Source organism: Stegostoma tigrinum, chromosome 12 (genome assembly GCF_030684315.1).
Source record: "Stegostoma tigrinum isolate sSteTig4 chromosome 12, sSteTig4.hap1, whole genome shotgun sequence".
NCBI lineage: Eukaryota > Metazoa > Chordata > Chondrichthyes > Orectolobiformes > Stegostomatidae > Stegostoma > Stegostoma tigrinum.
Window position 1 is genome coordinate 43,453,373 of NC_081365.1, and position 22,686 is coordinate 43,476,058.

The 22,686-nt window shown below is 39.5% G+C and overlaps 1 protein-coding gene across 15 annotated transcripts in view; it reads left to right on the forward strand.

Annotated features, from left to right (window-relative positions):
• Positions 1–22,686, forward strand: part of caska (calcium/calmodulin-dependent serine protein kinase a) — a 408,353-nt gene that overhangs the window by 53,505 nt on the left and 332,162 nt on the right. For 9 of the 15 annotated variants that reach the window (XM_059650307.1, XM_059650309.1, XM_059650310.1 and 6 more), the window contains exons 2-3: positions 5,703–5,814; positions 19,549–19,661. In XM_059650307.1, coding sequence (XP_059506290.1) covers positions 5,747–5,814; positions 19,549–19,661 — 181 coding nt within the window. In that variant the 5' untranslated portion in view covers positions 5,703–5,746. The remainder of the gene's footprint in view (positions 1–5,702; positions 5,815–19,548; positions 19,662–22,686) is intronic. The other 6 variants (XM_048541487.2, XM_048541491.2, XM_048541482.2 and 3 more) reach the window with 1 other exon arrangement.

Consider the following 22,686-nt stretch of genomic DNA (forward strand, 5'->3'; position numbering starts at 1 on the left):
CTCTTTAGCACTGTTTAAATTCCTTTTCTGTCAGACTATTGCATTGCTGCACCACTGCTGATTATTGACACACTGATTTTCAACAAACTGCAGTTGATTGCACCTTTTCTCCCTTTCTGCCTCCTGGTTTTCTGATTCTCTCCTCATCCCCACCACTCTTACTCAAGTTGTTTCAAACAACCTCTTTGCAAATGTCTTCCTCTCTTCTAAGTTTAATTTCAATTCTTTTATTTCTTGTGAATCATTCTGTTTGACATGCCATTAACTGAATGGCCTTTTAAGGGTGGTGCATGTATGGAATGAGTTGCCAGAGGAAGTTGTGGAGACTGGTACAATTACAACATTTTAAAGACCTCTAGATGGGTATGTGAATGAGAATGATTTGGAGGGATATGAGCCAAATGCTAGGAAATGGGACTAGATTTATTTAGGATATCTGGTTGGCATGGACAAGTTGAGCCAAAGGGTCTTGTTTCCATGCTGTATATCTCTATTCCTGCCTCACGAATAGTACATTCATTGGCTTTCTGGACTGGGTTGTCTCTATTCAATAGCCTTGGATTCTCAGTTCCTAAAGTGGAACCATCTTTGCTCTGTAAACATCAATTTACCCCTTATATTACTAACCCTGCTAATTTCTTTATCTTCACCCCTCCTGGCTGGCTTGCCAATACGCTGTAGGCATTGATTCCTACTTTCCCTGGTTGGTTTTAATCTGGATAGTCCAAGGCAGGACTAACACCTGGATATACACAATGTACTATCTTAAACAGTACATACAAAATATCTTAAAAAGTAATACGTCACAAGTTTAGCAATACAGTGTTTACAATCAGTCTCCAGTGAACTGGTTTACGTGGACTTGCCTCTCAATCAAACCAAAACGGATGATCAGCCTGCACCCCGCCAACCTTCAATTGTTGATCAGTCGACCCTGCCCAGACCTAGCTAAATATTACCCGGAAGCAGGCTTTCTTATACTGTCTTTCAGTACAGACAGGCACTTTTTCATTGAACGGCAGTTCATCCTTCTCACCAAGTCTTCCTTTCCGATCAAAATAAATTGTTGCTGAGTCGTATGGAACATCTGCTTAAATGTTTACCACTGCTCATCTTATCATCCCCTTAGTCTGTTTGCCCAGAGTGCTTTTGAGAACTCTTTCTTCATACCTCAGTATTTCCCCCTTGTTTAAGCCAAGGACAATGGTTTGAGATCCCATGTTGCTCTCCTGCAAAATGAATTTTAAATTCTACCATGTTGTCATTTCTACACTCTAGAGGACCTTTAACTATGGCATCTCTTATTAATCCCATCTCATTACACATTGCTAGATTCAAAATAGTCTGTACCTGCGTAGGATGTAGAATGCAGTGTTCTAAGAAACAATCCCTGATGCAATCCACAAATTTGTCTTACATGATACCTGTGCTCATCTGATTTGTCAAGAAAACCTGCAGGATAAAATCATCAATGACAGTTATGGAGCCCTTATGTGCAACCACATCTTCACAATAGTTATTAAGTCATTCATTTATTGGTATTTTTGGTACAAAATTATCTATCATGTTACAAACGCTGTATGCATTCAGATAGAGCCTTAAGCTTTGATGTTTTACTCATTACTTTTCTGGTTCTAATTCCTGCTATCCTAAGGTTTTCTGCACATACCTGTCACATTTTGACTCTTGTTCACCTCTTCACTTACCTTGTGCTCTGCTATCTTGATTCTTGTTTTTTTTTAAACTTGCCATCAAATGACACTTCCAACCAACTAATTTAATGTCAAGCTCTGTCTACAGTCCAGATTACATAATTCACTAAGACACTGGTCCCCGAATTGTTCAAGTGAACAAAAAATAAAGAACTGCCAATGCTGAAAATCTGAAACAAATCAAACTACTGGAGAAGCTCAGAAGGTCTAGCAGCATCAGTAGGAGCAAGAAGAGTCAGAGTTCCAGATCTAGTGACTTTTCTTCAGTACTAATTATCACTAGAAAAAGTGGTAGTAAAGGTGCTGAAGACAGGTTGGGAGGGTGGCGTAAAGGAGTAAACCATAGGTGGAGATGAAGCCGTGAGAGAATACATCAGTTTGGCAGACAAACGGGGTGGAAACAGAAAAGCTGATAATCAAGACCAGTAGTCAATTAAAATATGTTGGCTGTGATGAAAGCAGTCCATATAACGACAGGACCAGTGTGATGGAATGGGTAAAGGACGTGGAAGGTGGTGTTCAGGCCTTATAGTTATTGAACTCGGTATCAAATCCTGAAGGCTACGGAAAATGAGATGCTGTTTTTTCCAGCTTGCACTGGAACACTGCAGCAGGCCTGAGATAGACCTAACTCTGCTTTCTGTCCACAGAAGCTGCCAGACCTGCTTAAGATTCTCCACCAATTTGTTTTTGGTATAATTCAAGGGCAGCATGTTTCAGCAGAACAGTAATAATGTCAGTACCCATATCTTGAGCCATGCATTTACCTGTAAAGCTACTTATTCTGCACAGATATAGGAACAGAATTAGGCTATTTGGCCTATCATGCCTGCTCTGCTGTTCAGTAATGGCCAATGTCTTTCTCAGTCCTATTCTCTTGCCTTCTCCCTGTAACCCTTGATCCCCTTACTAATCAAGAGCCTATCTATTTCTGTCTTAAAGACCGAATGGCTTAGTCTCCACACTTTTCTGTGCCAGTGAGTTCCATAGATTAACCACGCTCTGGCTGAAGATGTTCCTCCTCATTTCAGTTCTATAAGGTTGTGTCTTCACTCTCTGAGGCTATGCCCTCAGCTCCTAGTGTATCCTACTGGTGGAAACGTGTTTTCCATGTCCACGCCATCAAGGCTGCTCAGCACATTGTAACTATCAGAGTTGCCACCACTCCCTCCACCCTGCTCTTGCGTTCATTTTGAAAGGGCTAGAATACTAATGTTGTATTCGCCTTGCTAACTGTCACCTGAACCTGCATATTAATGTGAAGAGAATCCTGACCGAGGGCACCCAAGTCCTTTTGTGCTTCAGATTTCTGAAGCCTTTCCCCATTTAGAAAGTTGTCTACCCCTCTCTCTTTCCTGTCAAGGTTTTTCCATATTGTATTCTATCTACCTTTTTGGCATCTGTCCAGTTCTATCCGAGTTCTTAAGCAGTCTCCCAGCTTTCTCAACAAATCTTGTCCCTCCATGTATCTTTTTGTCATTTGCAAACTAAGCAACAGTGTCCTAGGTTCCTTTGTCCAGATAGTTAATGTTAAACATGAATAGATCTGGTCGCAACATGGATCCCTGCAGAACTCGACTGGTCACCAGATACCATCCTGGAAAAGACTCCTTTATCCTAACTCTCTTTGTCTCTGCCTTCTGCCAGTGAACCAATCATCTATCCATCCTAGTACCTTTCCCCAAACACTTATTTTATTTGGCAGCCTCCTATGTGGCACCTGTCAAAGATCTTCCAGAAGCCTAAATAGATTGCATTTCCTGTGTCTAACTTGCTTGTTACCTCCTCAAAGAATTCTAACAGATTTGTCAGACATGTGCCCCTCTTGATGAAGCCATGCTCTCTCAGCTATATTTTACCAAGTACTTCACAATCTCATCCTTAATGGAGTGTAAAGTCTTATAAAAGACTGAGGTCAGATTAACAAGTCTAGAATTTCCTGACTTCTCCCTTCTTAAACAGAGGTGTTACATTAGCCATTTTCAAAACTTCTGGAGTACTCCTTTGCTCCAGTAATTCCTGAAAGATCACCACTAGTGCTTGTACAATCTCCTCTGCTATCTACTTTGGAACTAGGGGTGTAGTCCATCTTGGCTGAGTGAGTGATTTATCCACCTTTAAACCTTTGAAGTTAATTTCACCTAATCCTTAACGATGGCCATTATCCTTGCCTCTGGCATATGTTACTGGTGTCTTCCACCATGAAGGCTTGATGCAAAGTTCCTATTCACTCCTCCGCTATTTTTCTTTGGTCCTCATTACTGCTGAGGTTTTTTGAGTAGATTTGCAGCTCAGGTTGTAGATGTGATTGGTTGGCTTGCCAAGCTGGTTCATTATTCTGCAGATGTTTCATTACCCTGCTGGGTAACAACATCAGTACAGACTCCGATGAAGCGCTCTTGTTTCCCCGCCTGGTATTTAAGCTCTGGGGTCAGTTGACCTGAGTTTTCCTCACTTTCAGTTTTTCTTTACAGTGGAGTGTGTTTATATAGGGACTAGCTCTATGCGTTTAATGGCCACCTTAGTGGAATTCCCGTGCCTGCCTCTGCTTGGTCCGTCCCAGGATCCTGGTGTTCTCCCAATCAAACTGGTGGTTTTCCTAATCCGTGTGATTGGAGATCAGTGAATATTGGTTGCATCTTTTGTTGCCTTTGATGTTCGTGTATTCTTGTGGCTAATTTTTATTCTTGTCTGTCCAATGTAATGTTTGTCGCAGTCTTTGCAGGCAATCTTGTTGGTGACATTGGTCCTGTCCATAGTGGGTAGTGGGTCTTTTGTTGTAGTTTTAAACTGGCCACACACTACAGCAACATAGAACTATGCCAAAAAAGGAAAAAAAGTACCTCCTCCAAGTATTCAAGAACAACAGATACCCGAACAACTGAGTCAGAAGATGCATTTTACACAAATGACAGCAGGAAGATACTGCATGTCCTGACACACTCCTCATACTACCTTAAATCAAAACCCATCTGAACTGACTACAAGACTCCTACAACTACTGGACATCAGACTGGACAGAGAACTGACTACAAGACTCCTACAACCACTGGACAGCACAATCTGCAAACCTGAACAAAAGACCCGGACATTGGCGATCTGAAGCAAAAACAGAAATTGCTGACAAAACTCAGCAGATCTGGCAGCCGCTGCACGGAGAAAGCAGAGTTAATGTTTTGTATCTGCTAAATCATCTTCAGTTACATAGAACGGTACAGCACAGTACAGGCCCTTAAGCCCGCGATGTTGTGCCAACCTATTATCTATTCTAAGATCAAACTGCCCTGCATACCCTACATTTTACTATGGTCCATGTGCCTATCCAAGTTCTGCTGGAAATTTCTGTTTTGATGCTATTATTGAGCTTACGAAAACTCTAACAAGTGGCTTTTTTTTTTGGGACAACATTGGCTGGCTAGCCAGCCTTGCCCAGCCCTATTTGCTCAGCAATAACCTGTTCACTGATGTTCAGTTTTGGGTTCCGCTGGGATCGCTCAGCTCCTGACTCTTTGCAGCCTTAGACCAGTAATGGGGAAAAAAAACTGAACTACAGCGGTGAGGTGGGAGTTATTGTCCTTGACATCAAGGCAACATTTGACCAAGTATGGTATCAAGGACCCCTTGCAAAACTGGAGCCATTAGATATTGGGGAAAACTGTTGGCAATATGGTGTTCGGAATTATTCATGGCTTCTCAAATTCTGAACCAGCCCATGCCCATGTCCAGATGGACAACGTCTAAATTTTGGACTGATGACTAGAAAGTAGCATTTGGACTATACAGGGTGCGGGCAACCACTAACGAGAGAGTTGAACCATCTCCCCTGGACATTAAGTGGAATTGCCTTAATTGAATCTCCCAATGTCGACATCCTGGGTGACATTACTATTGATCAGAAGCAGAACTAGACTAGCTATTTAAAACTGTGTTTTCAAGAGTAGGTCAGATACTTGCAATTCTGCATTGAGAACCTATCTTTTGTCTCCCCAGGCCCTACCCGCCTCCTGCAGGGCACAATTCAAGAGTGTGATGAAATGCTCTCCACTTGGATATGTAAAGCTCCCAAAAACATCCAGGAAGCTAGACACTATCTAGGACAAAGGTAGCTCTTCATCATCCAACATTCACTTCTCTCACGACCTATGTACAGTAACAGTAATGTACATCGTCTACATGATACACTGCAGTGACTCACCCAGATGCCTTCTGCCACCTGGAATGACAATGGCAGCAGAGGCATAGGTATGCCACTTTCCCCTCTCAGTCTCTCACCATTCTGACTTGGAATTATATGGCCTCTCCGTCATGGTCACTGGGTCATAGCGACAAGCCTAGGACTGCAGCAGTTCAAGAATGCAGTTCATCACCATCTTCTCTAGGGAAACTAGGGATGGTCAGTAAATGTTGACCTATCCAGTCACACACATCTCGAATTTTATAAGCAAACTTAAATCCCACTGATGAATTGTGACAGACAAACATTCAATGTGGTTTGACTGAAAAATCTTCCTTCAGCTGATGATTAACACTCAGAATGAAATATTAAAGCTGAGCAAAGGTTTTGTGAAGGAGGTGAAACTTTTGAGTAAGAATTGATTATTTTACATTTTTATGCAATCAGTAAATATAGGTAACATCTTGTGCAATGTTAGTTTTAGTCCAGTATTTACCTACAAGTTGCTGCTTGTTAAAGCTCAAACTCGTGTCTAAAATAATTTGACATTTTTGCCTGAGTACAGAATTTGAAATGGGATGTCTGTTATTTAATTCTGTAAGTGTACGAAACCCCAGTCTGATCTGTTCTTCATTTCAGTCTGTGCATACTTCAATATTTTTGAGCAGTTTTTAAATCCCCTTTTTGAACTTTTTCATTTTATCTAACCTGTGTAAAGAAGAAAATTGTCACTCTTCATAACCTTATACCTCCTTCTACCTTATGGTGGGTTTTGGTTTGTTGATCAACCTGTCATTGACTTGTGAAAGCAATCCATTAATATTTACAGTATCATTAGTTTTCCAGAATCTTGACAGTCTCCAAACTGTTGACTCTTTAAACCTCCAGCTTTAATTAAAAATCTAATTTCTCAAGCATACTAGCAATCTGTAATCCTTGATAATATTCCATTAAATCTGTGCTGCATTGTTTTTGTGTTTTCATACTTTTCCTCACAATGATGGGTAGGTATTGAAGGAGACAGGGCCCTTGGGTAAATGGTAATAAGCAGTAACTTTAAAATGTGTAATTGTTGCAGGATCGTCCCAGCAGATAATATAACAGATACACAGCAACCAGTAAGCCAGCAATAGTTTAAGATGCTGTTCTACAATGTATAAGTATTCTAAAGAAAAATAAATTGCTGATCATTCAGTGTGGTACATTTATAATTGGCTGTATTAATGTTGAACACAAATATTGCAAAAATTGCCACGCACTCTGTCAAGACTATGTCAGAGAGGACAGAAAGAAATGGAGCTGCTGGAAGTAGGAGTTTTAAAGGTGTAGCGGGGAGGCCCCATTGCCTGTAAGTGGCACACTTCAAGTGCAGATAGCAGCAGCTGGAGAGATTCTCCTGTTCATGGCATCCCTGTCCCCAGCATCTTGCCTTACCACTCATAAGGTACTGAGGTGCACACGGACGCTTCCTACAGCTTGTCCTGTAGCAGCTAGGTGCTGTCACTGGCCACCTCTGGGCATATGTGCTCATCATATTGTATTTTGCATCATCACTACATTTTATAGTTCGATTTTGTTTGTATACTGAATAAAATATTTCCAACAATCTTAACAGTCTCCTGTGATACCATCTGATTCTACAAAATAGTGTATGTATCCACAACAGTATATAAAGGTGGTAGACGTCACAGATTTGAATTACATTTTCTTCAGAAATGTACAGTTGAGTTCAATAACATTTTCTTCATAAGTGTATTGGTTAGAATAGTTTAGGCCTGTTCACTTAAAAATATATATTTCATCGATCGATAGTTTAAATGATCAAACTCCTGACCTGTTTTCAACATCACTCATTGATTCAGTTTTAGTTTCAAGTGCATAGGATATCCAGGTTTCTCACACTATCCCTCAGTTCCAACTAGAACTGAATCTTACCTGAGCCTTTGAACACACCAGAGACCAATAGCAGTCCCAACATGAACCAAAGGCCATCTTCTTTTTTCCTGTTCAAAAACAAATACTTTGTGTATTTTGAGGACTCTGACGTCATGCATATCTATCCAGTTCCGTGATTTTGCTGCAATTGGAATACAAGTTCACCTTTTATGCTGAAATAAAAAGATGAGGTAATTACATGCTATAAAGAAATCAGTGTTATTTCAGTATCTGTGCTGCGCACAAAATGATTCAAAAAGAAGGTAGATCCATGGAACTCTTTTGTTTAATGGAACTTGTAGCTCCCTCATCTGCTCCCTATTTCCACCATTCTGCCCCTGAAATTTACCAGCAGTCCAAAGTTACATCTGGAATGGAATTTCTATTGGCTGGAGATTCCTGTTAGTGATAATAGCTAATGAATAAATATCTTTCTGCAATTTAAACAATACTGTAAACATTTTGAGACTAGGAACAGGAGTATGCAATTTGGCTGTACTAGCCTGCTCTGCAATTCAACACAATCATGACTGATCTCTATCTCCGTGCTATATTCCTGGTTTTCCCCATACTCCTTGATTCCTTTAATATCCAAACAGAAATCAATTCTTCAGTGACAGTATATTCAGTGTTTTGGCCTTACAGCCTTCTGTGGTATAGAATTCTACAAGTTCACAGTACAGCAATCCCCACTGTCAACCCAGCAAATCTTCGTTACAAGGTCCCTAAGGTGACCATAACTGCGCACAGTATTCTGGATTTTGTCTCACCAAGGTCTTGTATAACTGAGGCGAGACATCTCTACTTCTGAACTCATCATCTTGCAATGAAAGCCCGTATATAATTTGCTTTCCTAATTGTTTGCTGCACCTACCTGTTTCATTGACTGGTGTACATGGGTATTCTGATCCCTTTGTACACCACATTGTCCAATATTCTCACTGTTTCAACAACACGGCGTTCTGTTTTACAAACTAAAGTGTATAACTTCACCTTTAGCCGTATTCTCTTGCATCTGCCGTGTGTTACCCACTCAATCAATTTATCTAAATCACCATGGAGCATTCTTCTATCTTCCCCACTGCTATTAATCACACTCAATTTTGTATTGCCAGAAAGCTTGGAAATATTGCATTTGGTTCCCTTATCTAGATATATGTAAAGATATTTATAATATATTTTGGGCATTAGCCTAAAAGTGTTCAGGTTTGAACAGGATATTTGAACATGATGAATTTAGAGGGCTACAGAGGTAGAGTTAGAAAATAAGACCAACTGGGATAACTCTTTCAGGAGCCGGTACAGACATAATGTGTTGAATGGCCTGCTTCTGTACTGTGAAATTCTATGATTGTGACCTGACTGAATTAATCCATTCTATCCTCTGTACTAACACATCCTAATTTTTCATGTCTTTCTTCATATTTGTATGTTGTGACAATGCTGTCACTTGAAAAGGTTATTTTGTCCTGGGTTTTTTTGAAAAGAGGTTAGCAGCAGAGAAACCAAATTGGCTACTGAAAATGGCTTCATTATATAAGTTAGACCTTTTAGGTTTTTTGTAAACAGCTGTAACAATGGAGGGGGAGTGGCCAGTTCTTGTAGACCAGGCTTTCTAGTTTATTTTCAGCTTTAATAGTCCAAAGTTGTTTGGGGACCCAGAAGAGTTGGAAGCTTTAGTAGACGATCTTCCTAGCTGCTACTTTCTCAGAAATCTCTCTTGAAGTTGTTTCCTGTTGGATTGGAGAACTGCATGTAAGAATCTGTGTCTGAACTTGCCTTTTTTGCCAAGGGATGTATTTGTGGGATGTTTCCATATTGGAACAGTTAATTAGTAACAGGTACTGTATCCATGATTTTAAGTTTTCTAATAGTTATTCTAAATTCCACTTTCCTTTGTATTTTAACTATAATGCTTAAATAAATTGTGTTTTGGTTAATGTCGAGTAGTTTGACCAGTCACGTCATATCTGGAACACGCACTTCACATCTACCTCTGAAATAAGAAAAGGTTAGGGTCTAGGCTACCTTCTTAAAACATTTTTGAGGGGATCTGGTCTGGTCCACAACAAATTGGGAGCTGTTGTTGGGATCAAAAAGTATAATTCCAATTTGGATTTAGGACTGGTGGACTCAAAGGCAGCAAGTGGTAGGTGTTAAGTGTTTTTTGTATTGCGTGTTAAATTTGGTAGGTTTAAAGAGGGTGTGCCTTCTGCAATGATGACTGTTACAGAAACTGAGTTTTCTGGAGGTGGAAGAAATTACTTCAGGAGTTTCACAAGAAGTGAGCAGAGCAAAGCAAAGCTGTTGGAATTGGCAGACAAGCTGCAATTGAGGTCTCCTTTGTCTGTGAGAAAATTGGAGGTAATTGCACCAATAGCTTGACATTTAAGTTTGGTAAGGAATGGTGAGAATTCGATTGCAAATGAAGCAACTTGAACATGGAAATGAAACAATTTGAAATACGATTAAAAGCACAGGAAAAAGAAAGCAAATTTGAACTTCAGAGGCTTGCAATTAGAGAGGAGAGTCGAGTCAAATGGAGGAGATTAAGGTAGAAGGTAGGCTTAGTGAGGAGGTTAGTGATGACTGGCTACAATGGGCTTGCTCAAGGCCTGGTGGGGATTTGTTTAAAAATGTCAAGCATTACCTAAATTTGATGAGAAGAATGGGAAAGCCTTTTTCATTCCATTTGAGGAAGTGGCTGATGACACTGTGGGTTTTGTTGATCCAAACAAAGTTGGTATGTAGAGCTAGTGAGGTTTTTGCATCACTATCAGAGGGGGTAGAGGGGGAGAATGAAAAGATGAAGAAAGCTGTCTTAAGTGCACATGAGCTAGTGCCGGAAGCCTACAGAAGATTTTGGGGACCTAAGGAGCAACTTGGTCAAGCATACATTGTATTTGAAAGGATCAAACAAAGTAATTTCAGTAGGTGGATAAGGGCATTGAAAATAGATCAAACATATGATACTGTTAGAGAGACTATTATTTTGGAGGCATTCAGACGTTCGTTTCCTGTAGTAGTGAAAACTCGTGGAAGGGCAGAGAGTTAAAAGTGCAAGCTGAAATGGCTGATGCTTGAGTTGGTTCATAAAACTAAGTTTGGCTTCTGACATCAATTTCAATCTGTGAAGGATAGAAATTGAGGGCAAGAGAAATCCTGCAGGTGGTAAGGGAAAAGTAGATCTCAGTATAGATAATCGCTTACTACAGGGTAAAAAGGAAACCCATGCAGGGGAAAAAGAAGTTTTAAAAAAAACTCATGTTTCCACTGCAATAAAGTAGGCCACATGAAGTTGCATTGTCAGTAATTTAGAAGATGGATGTGGGAAAACAGGATAAGTGAATTTTGTTGAAGTGGTAAGGGAAAGCATAAAGGAAGCTTAAAAAGCTGAACCTGAATGTACAACCTGGTCAGAGGTTGGTTGAGAAGAAAGTGCCAGATCTTGTTAAAATATTTACTTGTAAGGCTAAGATTGGCTCGTATATGTCAGGAGGAGCAGGTGAAGAAACTACAATTTTGAGATACAGCAGCATGTCAATCTATCAGAGGTGAGGAGATATGTCTTTCAGAAGGACTATTGCCAGAAGAAGTGGTAGTGTCTGGAATTCATGGTGAGACGAGAAGTGCTCCATTATGTAAAATGAGGTTGGAGGGTCAGTAAAAAGTGAGGAAGCGGTGGTTCGAGTACAGTAGGAACTCTCGGCTCCAGGAATACAATTTGTCCTTGGTGATGACAGGTGGGTGTATTGCCTGCTGTAATTGAGAAGCCAGCGGAAAATCAGGCAACTGAGGTATTGGAGACTGTGCGATAACATGATCAAAAAGCCACTGGTTGAAGCAGGAGGAGAAATCAAAGAATAAAGATATGGAAGTCGAAGTTGAATTATGGAGACCGTGTTTGATTGAATGGTTGAGGAAAAGAACAAGAACAGGTGGAGGGCAAAGTGGATATTTTTAGTTCAGAGAAATAACTGAGCTATAACAAAGATGAAAAACTGAAGCAGTTATCAGAAAATGTATGCAGAAGAAGAGTCTGAGTGTATCTCAGAATGTTACTATCTTAAAAGTTATGTCTTGATGAGGAAATGGAGATGGTCACATATTCAGGTGGATGAAAAATGTGCAGAAGTTCAAGTTGTATTATCAGTGAGTTATAGAAAGGTGGTATTGTAGGTAGCGCATGAGTAACCAGTGCGTGGTCAGTTAGGAGTAAGGAAAACCCAGGCTAAAATACAAAAACATTTTTACTGGCCCGGATTACATAAGGATGTAGTTTAATTTTAGCAAGAGATATCCTACGTATCAGGTAATTGGAAAACCTCAAGCAGTGATAAAACAGACATCTTTAATTCCCATTCCTGCATTTGATGAACCTTTTACGAGAGTCTTAATTGATTGCATCAGACCCTACCTAAAACAAAGAGTGGGAATCAGTATTTGTTGGATGTGGTCAGTAGATTTCCAGAGGCCATTCTATTATGCAATATCATGGCTATAAGAATTATAGAAGAGTTACTCAAATTTTTCCCTAGGTATGTGTTACCCACAGAGATAGTCATATCAAGGGTCAAATTTTACATCAAAATTTTTCAGGGAAGTTATAGATAGCTTAGGAATAAAATAATTCAAATTACTATGTACCATCCAGAATTGCAGGGAGCATTAGAACAGTAGCATCAAACTTCAAAGACCATGTTCAGGTCTCATAGTTAAGACTGTCCAGAAGATTGGGATAAAAGAATTACATTTGTACTTTTTGCAATTAGGAATGCACCAAATGAATTTACCAAATTCAGTCCATTTGAACTAGTTTTTGAGAGGACCACAAAGTAATTAAGGAGAAAATGGTGAGTCAGGGTTCAGAGACCACTTACTTGGACCATGTGTCATATTTTAGGGAAAGATTAAATAGAGTTGGTGAGACAGCATTTAAAAGTAGCATAGCATATGAAACCAGGTACAGACAAGAAATCAAAAATTCACAAATTTGCTAATGGAGATAGTGTTAATATTACTTCCAGTGATGGGTGAACCTTTTGAAAGGAAGGTTTAGTAGACCTTATCAAATCAAAGAGATTGAGCAAGATGAATTATTTGATAAAAATGCCACATAGAAAGAAATCTCACATTGTGTGTCATGTGAATGTTTTGATAGAAGGTGTTACTGTTGCAACAGAGTGAAGAACCAAGTTCGGTGAATTTGGAATTGGATGTGCCTCAAATTAAACAGGACAATGAGGAAGTTTTCAAAAATTGGGATAAATTATTGAGTTACCTTCCAGAGGAAAATCGAAGTGACCTGAAAGAGTTACTGCAACCACTGGGTAGATACGTGGGAGTAAACTGGGAAGTGCTAATCTAATGATGCATGATAGACATAGGAAATACTGTTCCAGTTAAGCAGTGGTTCAAAAAGAGTTTGTACGCATGCACACCGACAACATAATCGAAGTGAGTTGCAGCAACTGGGTTCACCCATAGTAATGGTGCCAAAGCCGGATGGTACCCAGGGGTTACGTGTGGACTATCGCAAAGTTGTTGCTGTTACAAAATCTGATTCACATCCTATTCCACATTTGAAAGACTATATTGAGAAGATGGGAGAAACAACTTTCTAAGTTCTAAGTTTGATATAGTCAGGGGATACTAGCAGGTACCTTCATCCAAAACAGTGAAGGCAATTTCGGCTTTCAAGACAGACAAATGTTCTGTACCAATTTAAAGTGACGCCATTTGGTATGAAAAATGCTCCAACCACATCTCAAAGACTGACAAATGAAATCATTTCTGGACTTATCAATTGTGTGGCATGCACTGATGACCTGCTGATTTTTAATCACGCATGGAAGGAATATTTGGAATATTTTATTGGAATTGTTCCATCGACTTCGAGAGACAGGCTTGGTGATCACCCTGACCAGGAGTAAATTCTCAAAAGTGCAAGTCGTGTTCCTGGGCCATGTTACTAGACATGGATATGTGGCCCCATGGAATGCAAAAACAAAGGCTTTGGGGAGTGTACGATGAGCTGTCAGAAAGCATTTGACAGCCTGAAAGCTGTGTTAGCCACACCTAATTATGTAAAGTCATTCAAGGTGGCTGTTGGTGCTGTACTCTTATGAGAAGACGACAAATAGATTGAAGGACCTATTGGGTATTTTTCCAGAAAATTGAATATTTATCAACAGAAATATTCCACGGTTGAATGGTTGAGAAGAAAATGAGCATGGTGTCGCCATTCCAATGTTTCAACATTTATATTGCCTGTAATGTATCTGAGTCAATTGCATGTACTGATCATAACCTGTTAAAATTTTTGAAGAAATTTTAAGGATAGCAGTTCCAGATTATTTAGATGGAGCTTATGATTCCAGTCATTCAATTTGAAAATTATACATGTGGCAGGACAAGAAAACTTAATTGCCAATGTGTTGTCACAACACTGATGAAGAAAGGACTGAGGTGTTCAGTGGCAGGAGTAAACGAACCAAAATAGAATGTAGTAGTGAATGACTCTAAGCAGGCAAACAATGTGGAGTAAGACTAAGGGTTTTAAACATGAAGTCATCTTTGCATATGGGTGGGCCTTTTTTTAAGGGGTCAAGTGCTGCCACATTAAAAAGGTTATTTTGTCCTGGGTTGTTTTTTGTAAGGGCAGAACTGCTGAACTCAGTATGGCTGAAGTAAATTACTTAAGAGGCCTTTACGCTTTTTTAAACAGCTGTAACAATGGAAGAGAAGTGGCCAGTTCTCATAGACTAGACTTTTTGTGTTTTTTTAGCGATAGCAGTCAGAAGTGTTTAGGGACCCAGTAGGGTTGGAAGCTTCATTGAATGATTCCTAGCTGCCACTTAGAAATCTCTCTTGATATTGTTTCCTCCTGGATTGGAGAACAGCATGTCAGAGTCTGTTCTGAACTTAAATTTTTTGCCAAGGGATGTGTTTATGGGATGTTACTATATTAAAACAGTAAATGAGTAATTGGTACTGTATCTATTATTCAGTTAAGCGTTTGAGTAGTTAAGTTATTCTAAATTCCTCTTTCCTTTTTGTTTTAACTATAGTGGTTAAATAAGTTTACTTAACATCTAGTAGTTTGACTAGTCCCATCAGATCCTGAACATGCACTTGATATCTATCTTCAAAATATGAAAAAGTTATGGTCTTAAAATATTTTTGAGGCCTGGTTTGGTCTGGTCTGGTCCATAGCAATATTATTGAGCCAAGTATTCATTTTGATATTTTCGTGCTAACTTGCTTTCTTGTTTCTGTTTCTGTTTTTCTTTTGATTAACCTTTCAATCATTCTCTATCTTTCTTCATGTTCTGACTAAGCATCCTACAGGCCACTCATTATTGTACACTTACATGAATCCATCTGTAGTTTGATGCTTTCCTTTAAGGTAACTTATAACCGTCAACTTATAACTTTACTAGATAACTCTCAGCTCCTTTTAAGAAGATCCCCTACACTCATACAGGCACACACAAAGAAAAGAGTTTTATGAGCAGTGGACTAAGACTGGGAAGGCAGTTCAGTAGCCCTTGTCTGCAGGGTTCATTGGGATTAACCGTTTCACTTGTCAGGCCTTCTTGCTCTTCAATCTTCCTTTCCTTTCACTTTGCCAATGATCTATGGAATGGTGACCAGTTGTCAATTAGCTTCTTGTTGCCCACTGAATCTCATTTTGTACACTTTCTTTGGTTTCAGCTCACCTGAAACAAAACCTCTCCGCTGCTTGAACAATCAGCATTTTTAATAACACAATGCATGTCAGTTACCTGTTTTTAAGAAGTGTGAAATCCTTTCCACAGCCTGTGATTTTCCAATTTTGGGTCCATAATTAAAAGTATAGAAAAATAAAAATATAGTCTTTCCGAAGAGAGACAATTTAACCTCCTTTGTGATCTGGATCTTCAGAATTTTTCCCGTGTGTGTGTGATAATTAGTAATCTTTTCTCTGCCATTTGTTAAATTTAATTAGTTAAATTTCATTTTCTGCTAATGATAATACTTATCACATTGTATTAATTTGCTTCAGTATACACTAGCAAATTATTTACTTTTTAACTCCCAATCAAACAGCAGGCCATTAGCTTCTCATGGAATAACGATAATTGTTGTAAGTCATTTTTCAGAAGCATTTACAAGTTTTCTCTTCCATTTTTCCCCATAATTATTTTAAAAAATCAAAACTTAAAAATTGCATCTTTTAGAAATTGATTGCAACGTTTAGAGATATTTTAAATGGCGTCAAATGAGTGAGCACTCAACCATTATCTATTGCAAGGAGTTTTTTGAGTTTTACAGCCTAGGGGACGTGGAGTGCAGTGGCTAAAGACAGCAGCACACCTTCACCTTTTGGGATGAGCAATGAATGTTGGCCTCGCTACCAATATCCATGATTTTTTTAAAATTGCACCCTGGTACAATTCTGGTAAGGTCTTGTGTTGTATGTAGATAGCAGGATTAATTCAATGCACATGCATCTGTGTTACAGTTGCTTAACACTCTCTTGTTGTACAAACTATTATACATTATACCTGTGTTCTTCAACTTTGTTAAAGTTGATTTTCCACAAATATGTACACTCACCTGAAGATACAGTACAATTATCATTTTTTTAAATTCAGTCATGGGATGCCATAGAGTTGTACAGCATAGAAACAGACTGTTTGGTCCAACCAGTCCTTGTCAATCAGAATCTCAAACTACACTAGTTCCACCTGCTTACACTTGGCCCATATCTCTTCAAACACTTCTTACAAATGTACTTATCCAAATGTCTTTTAAACATGGTAACTGTACCCACATCCACCACTTTTTAAATCTGTCCTCTCAGTTTAAAAATATGCTCCTTAGTTTTGAAATTCCCCACCCCAGCGAAGACACCTACCATTCGCCTAATCTGTACCCCTCATGATTTTATAAACCTCTCTTTAAGGTCATTCCCCAGTCTCTGTCATTCCAGGGAAAAAAATCCAAGCCTATCCAATCTCTTCTTATAACTTAAATCCTCCAATCCCAGCAGCATCCTGGTAAATCTCTTCTGAACCCTCTCCAGTATAATAATATCCTTCCTATAATGGGGAGACCAGAATGGGACACAGTATTCCAAAGGAGGCCTCCCCAATACAATGTGTACAACATCAATATACTGTCCCAACTCCTATACTCAAACCTTTGAGTAATGAGGGTAAGTGTGCTCAATGCTGCCTTAATCACCCTGTCAATACATGACACTTCAAAGAATTATGCACCAAAACCCCTAGGTCTTTCTGTTCTACAACAATACCCAAGGAGCTACTTTTAATTGTGTAAATCCTACTCTTGTTTGATTTACCAAAATGCACTGCCTCACATTTTATCCAAATTAAACTCCCATCTGCCACTCTTCAGCCCATTGACCCAATTGATCAAGATCTTTTTGTAATCTTAGATAACCTTCTTCTCAGTTCCCTATCCCACCAATTTTGATGTCATCCACTGATTTATTAACTGTGCCTTTTATATTCTCATCAAAATCATTTATGTAAATGGCAAACAAAAGTGGACCCAGCATTGATAAATGTTGGCATTACTGACTGGGCTGGCATTTGTGAACAAGGCCTAGTTGCCCTGGAAAAAGTGATGGTGGGCTGCTTCCTAAACTGCTACAGCCCATAGGCTGATCCACAGTACCCTTTAGGAACAAAGGTCAGGGATTTTGATCAGCATGGCCAAAGGAACAGTGATATATTTTCAAGTCAGAATGGTGGATGATTTGAAGGGGAACTTCAGGTGTTCCTATTTCCATGTTTGTGCTGCCCGTGTCCTTCTAGATGGAAGTGGGTATGTGTTTGGAAGGTGTTGCCTAAGGATCTTTCCTGAATCAGCTGAATTTATTATAGATGGGACACAATGCTGGTATGGAGCAACAATAAAGGAGGAGGGAGCTGATGTGGTGTCAGTCAAGTGGGTTGCTTTGTCTTTCATGGTGTCAAGCTTTAGTTTTGCTGGACCTGCACTTATCTAGGCAAGTGGAGAGTATTCCATCAGACTCCTGACTTGTCTTGTATATGATGGACTGCTTCTGGGGAGTTAGAATGTGATTACCCTCTACAAGTTTCTGGTTCCTAGGTTCCTAGTTTCTGACGTGCTTTTGGAGCCACTATATTTAAATGGCTAGTCAGGTTCAAGTGTTGGTCAATGGTAACTCCCAGGATGCTGATGTTGGGGTTTCAGTTATGGCAGTGCTATGGAATGTCAAGAAATGAAAGCTTGACTCTCTCTTGCTAGATTTGGTCATTGCCTGGCGTTTGGTCATTACCTGGTATTTGTGTGGCCGGAATGTTACTTACCAGTTTTCAGCCATTGCCTGGCTATTGTCCAAGTCTTGCAGCATTTGGACGTGGACTGCCTGAGGATTCACAAATGCATCTAAATATTGTGTAAACATCAGAGAGCATCCCTGCTTCTAACATTATGATGGTGAGAAGGCGAAACAATTGTAGATGGTTAGCCCTACATAGATCTACTAAGATGACAGGCCTTTTGCACTTGGTATGACTCCAAACAGCAGAATGAGTATCTCGACCCTGACTCCTGACCACCGCCACCAATTTCCATTGACTCCAATTGGTGCTACATTCAATGAAATGTAGCCTTGGTGTCAAGGGTGGTTGCTCTTGCCTCACCTCAGGAATTTAGCTCTCATCTATGTTTGTATCAAGGCTGTAACATGGTCAGGTGCTGAGTGGCTCTGGAAGAGCCCAAACTGCGTCCCACTGAGCAGGTATTTTACTGATTATTGAGAATAATCTGATAGGACAGAAATTGGATTTGTTTTGCCCTTTCTAAAGAAACACAAATTTCTAGTAAGTACATAAAAATGCATGAAGACTTGGAAGATGGAGAATATACTAAAAAAGTGAAGTATTAATAAAATTGACTCATCTGAGTACTATGGGTTGTATTTTGGAATTTGTTTCAGATGTTTCTGTAATTGAAATCTCTGCATTTTCTTAACTGCAAATGAATGGGTAGCAGAAAACACAAATGACTATCAGAATAACTGATATTCAAGGACAATAAGAGTATCAAATCAACAAAAGTGTAAAAATAGCTACTGATAAAATGTTTGCCAGATGAGAATCTGTATAGCTCGTAAATGTCGACGAAAGCATTTGGAACAATACTGTATCAGTGATAATGGGAACTGCAGATGCTGGAGAATCCAAGATAACAAAGTGTAGAGCTGGATGAACACAGCAGGCCAAGCAGCATCTCAGGAGCACAAAAGCTGATGTTTTGGGCCTAGACCCTTCATCAGAGAGTGGGATGGGGAGAGGGAACTGGAATAAATGGGGAGAGAGGGGCCGGCGGACCAAAGATGGAGAGAAAACAAGATAGGTAGAGATTCTCTTTTGATCTTCCTGAAGTGTGAAGCATGCTGTTTACTAAAGGAAGTATACAGATCGCAACTGTTGAAGGAAAAATAACCAGTTTCACCATAATTTAAATTTCTGTGAAAATGTACTATAAATTGGGTTCTGAAGATGCTTCTTAAAATCTAAGAATAATATTATTGGGAGAGAGTTTCTTTAAGCTTCATTCATCCTGTTTCTTTAGTCCATTGGCAAAAAGCGATTTGTTGAACAATTGAAACTTTGCATGCAATTTTGACAGTTTTAAAAAATATAGGATCTCTAATAAATTTTTTAACATATATTTGAATTTCAGGGGACCATTCAGTGTTGTGCGACGATGTATCAACAGAGAAACAGGGCAGCAGTTTGCTGTGAAGATTGTAGATGTTGCCAAATTCACCTCCAGTCCTGGCCTGAGTACGGAAGGTATAGAAATTTGTTATCTATTTCTAACTACGAGAGTAAGAAATGTGATTTCTCTTGAAACTTAATTTCCTTCAAAAACAAACAAAATATAAGGACTATATTTAACTTGGGTCCTTTTTGCCTTTGTGAATGTCTTGATCATTATTCAAGATGGAGTGAACCATATTCGTGTCATTGATCATTCTGGTGAATAAGTAGGTCACTGCCATTGCCGACCTGTGCCCGGAAGATTCGATTGCAAATTGGATTGATAGCATCGGCAATTAGGTTTCCGATAAATTGTGGCTCAGGGATTCGTGTCCTTGAGTTATCTATCTTCCATTATGCACTTATCTGTGAAAGAGACAGCACTATTTTTGGAATAGTTGCACCAGGCATAACAATTCTGACATCCACCCAAGCTCTCCACTGTAAGCAAAGGTCAGGCATTCTAACTACGTGACCAACTCAACCACTTGTGAATAGCATAATATGATGGGAATTCTTGGTGCATTAGGCCAAGTAAGCACCTTTATATTTTTAATCATCTCATATATTTCTTCCTGCCATCTGATCTTCAGAAGCTTCTCCAAGGAGCTCAGATGATTTGAGCTGCTTGGCTGATGCTGGTGCACAATTCAACTCTCATGTAGAACACAGGAAGCAAAACTTTCAGTTTACCGTGGAGGCCTCCTCTCTTCGTTCTCAGATTGTTGAAGTCTGTCAACAACTACACTCTTGTCAGCATGGGTGACTTGTGAGCATGTGGTGCTGACAAGTTAACTTGTCTTCTGCCAGATTCCAGTAATGTTTTGAAATCTTGGTTTGAAATAGGGCTTTCCTTTATCCTTTTTGTGCTTATTGTAAAGGTGACATTGGCACATGTTGGAAAGCCAAGTTCACTGCGATACTCCAGATTTAACAATAGCCATCTAGAAACAGGAAATCGTGACGTATGCTTATTTTAATCAACCTGTTCGGATATTTTATGACCTACTTCTAGGGAAGCTGGGGGGTTTCAGCCTGGGCCTTTTGGCCTAGAGGTAGCGACAGTACTACTGCACCTTGAAATCTCAATTTTGTAGAGGCCTCAGTCTTTGCGTGCAGCCATCTCAGATTGCACAGTTTCCCATCAATGCAATATTCACTTTTTAATGCTGGAATCAGCAGCGTGGAAGGCATCGGATTACATGGGTGGAGATGAATATTTTGGAGTGTCGTTTCCAGAAAACAACGAACTTTCTTTGTGCGTGTACTGCATGGAAAGAGACCCTTCAGTCCAACTCATCCATGCCGACAGGATATCTTAAACTAATCTAGTCCCATTTGCCAGCTTTTGGCCCATATCCCTCTCAACCCTTCCTTTTCGTATATTCATCCAGATGCCTTTTAAATGTTGCAATTATACCAGCCTTCACCACTTCCTCTGGCAGTCATTCCATACACGCACCACCTTCTGCGTGAAAATGTTGCCCCTTGTGGCACTTTTAAATCTTTCCCCTATGTCCTCTGTAGTTTTGGACACTTCACCCTGGGATAAAGACGTTGACTATTCACCCTATTCATATTTGTCGTGATTTTATAAACATCAATAAGGTCACCCCTCAGCCTCCAATGCTCCAGGGAAAGTAGTCCCAGTCTATTCTGCCTTTCCGTATAGCTCAAACCCTCCAACCCTGGCAACACATTGTAAATCTAAATTTAATCTGTGAACAGTCACTGAGCCAACTATTACCTACAGATTTGTGAATGTCATCAGTAATTCTTTCACTTCCAGCCCCCTGTGTGATCTAGAAATATGCCTTGTGTTATAATACCAAATACACTAAAAGCACAGTATTTGCTCTTTGATGTTATTGACAAAACAGCTTAAAGATCTCCACCTGATTTACTTTTTGATTGCGGTTATTAAGGTTAAATTTGTAAAATCTATTTTCAGAACTTTTCTCAAATAAAGGTGTAAATTGACAAAGTATAATGAAAGAATAAAACAGTTATCATTCTTTCTAATTCTGAGTTGCCTTCCATATTCGTAATTGGTTTTCTTTCTAAACCACAGTTGTCATTAAAATATAAAATTACTAAAAGCTTTAACTAATGAATAAAACATGAAAAAGATGTAAAGAAGGCATATTGTGTGTTGGCTTTCATTGGCAAGGGAATTGAGTTGAAGAGCCATGAGATTATGCTGCAGCTCTATAAAACTCTGGTTAGACCACACTTGGAATATTGTGTTCCGTTCTGTCACCTCATTATTGGAAAGATGTGGAAGCTTTAGAGGGGGTGCAGAGGAGATTTACCAGGATGCTGCCTGGACTGGCGAGCAGGTCTTGGGAGGAAAGGTTGAGGGAGCTAGGGCTTTTTTCATTGGAACAAAGAAAGATGAAAAGTAACTTGAGAGAGGAGTACAAGATAGAGAGGCATCGATAGAGTGTATAGTCAGAGATGTTTTCCTAGGGCAGAAATGACTATTACAAAGGAACATAATTTTAAAGTGATTGAGGGACAGGTATAGGGGAGATGTCAGAGGTAGTTTCTTCACACAGAGTGATGGGTGTGTGGAATGCACTGCTGGTAGTGGTAGTGAAGTCAGATACTTTAGAGACTTTTAAGTGACTGTTGGATAGGCCTGTGGAGGATTGTAAAATGTAAGGAAGGCAGGGTGGATTGATCGTAGTAGGATAATAGGTTGGCACAACATCATGGGCCAAAGGGCCTGTGCTGTTCTGTTCTAACTTCTAAGATATTCCAACTCCAATTCTCCTTGCTTCTTGGTATAATAAGACAGGCCATTTAGTCCATTGTATCTGTGCCAGTTTATGATGTTGTCCTGTTGATTCTATCCTCCTCTTTATCCAAAGCCCTGTACACGTTTTCCTTTTGTGCATTTATCCAATCCTCTATAGAGGACTGACTTTGCCTTCATTACCTCTTCAGGCAGTAGAAGCAAAATAATAGCCACTGGCTTTGGGTTTAAAATTCTGACTGCCTCTAATTATGTAAACACGATGCCGAAGTAGGCGTTTTTGGCCTCTCGAGCCTGTTT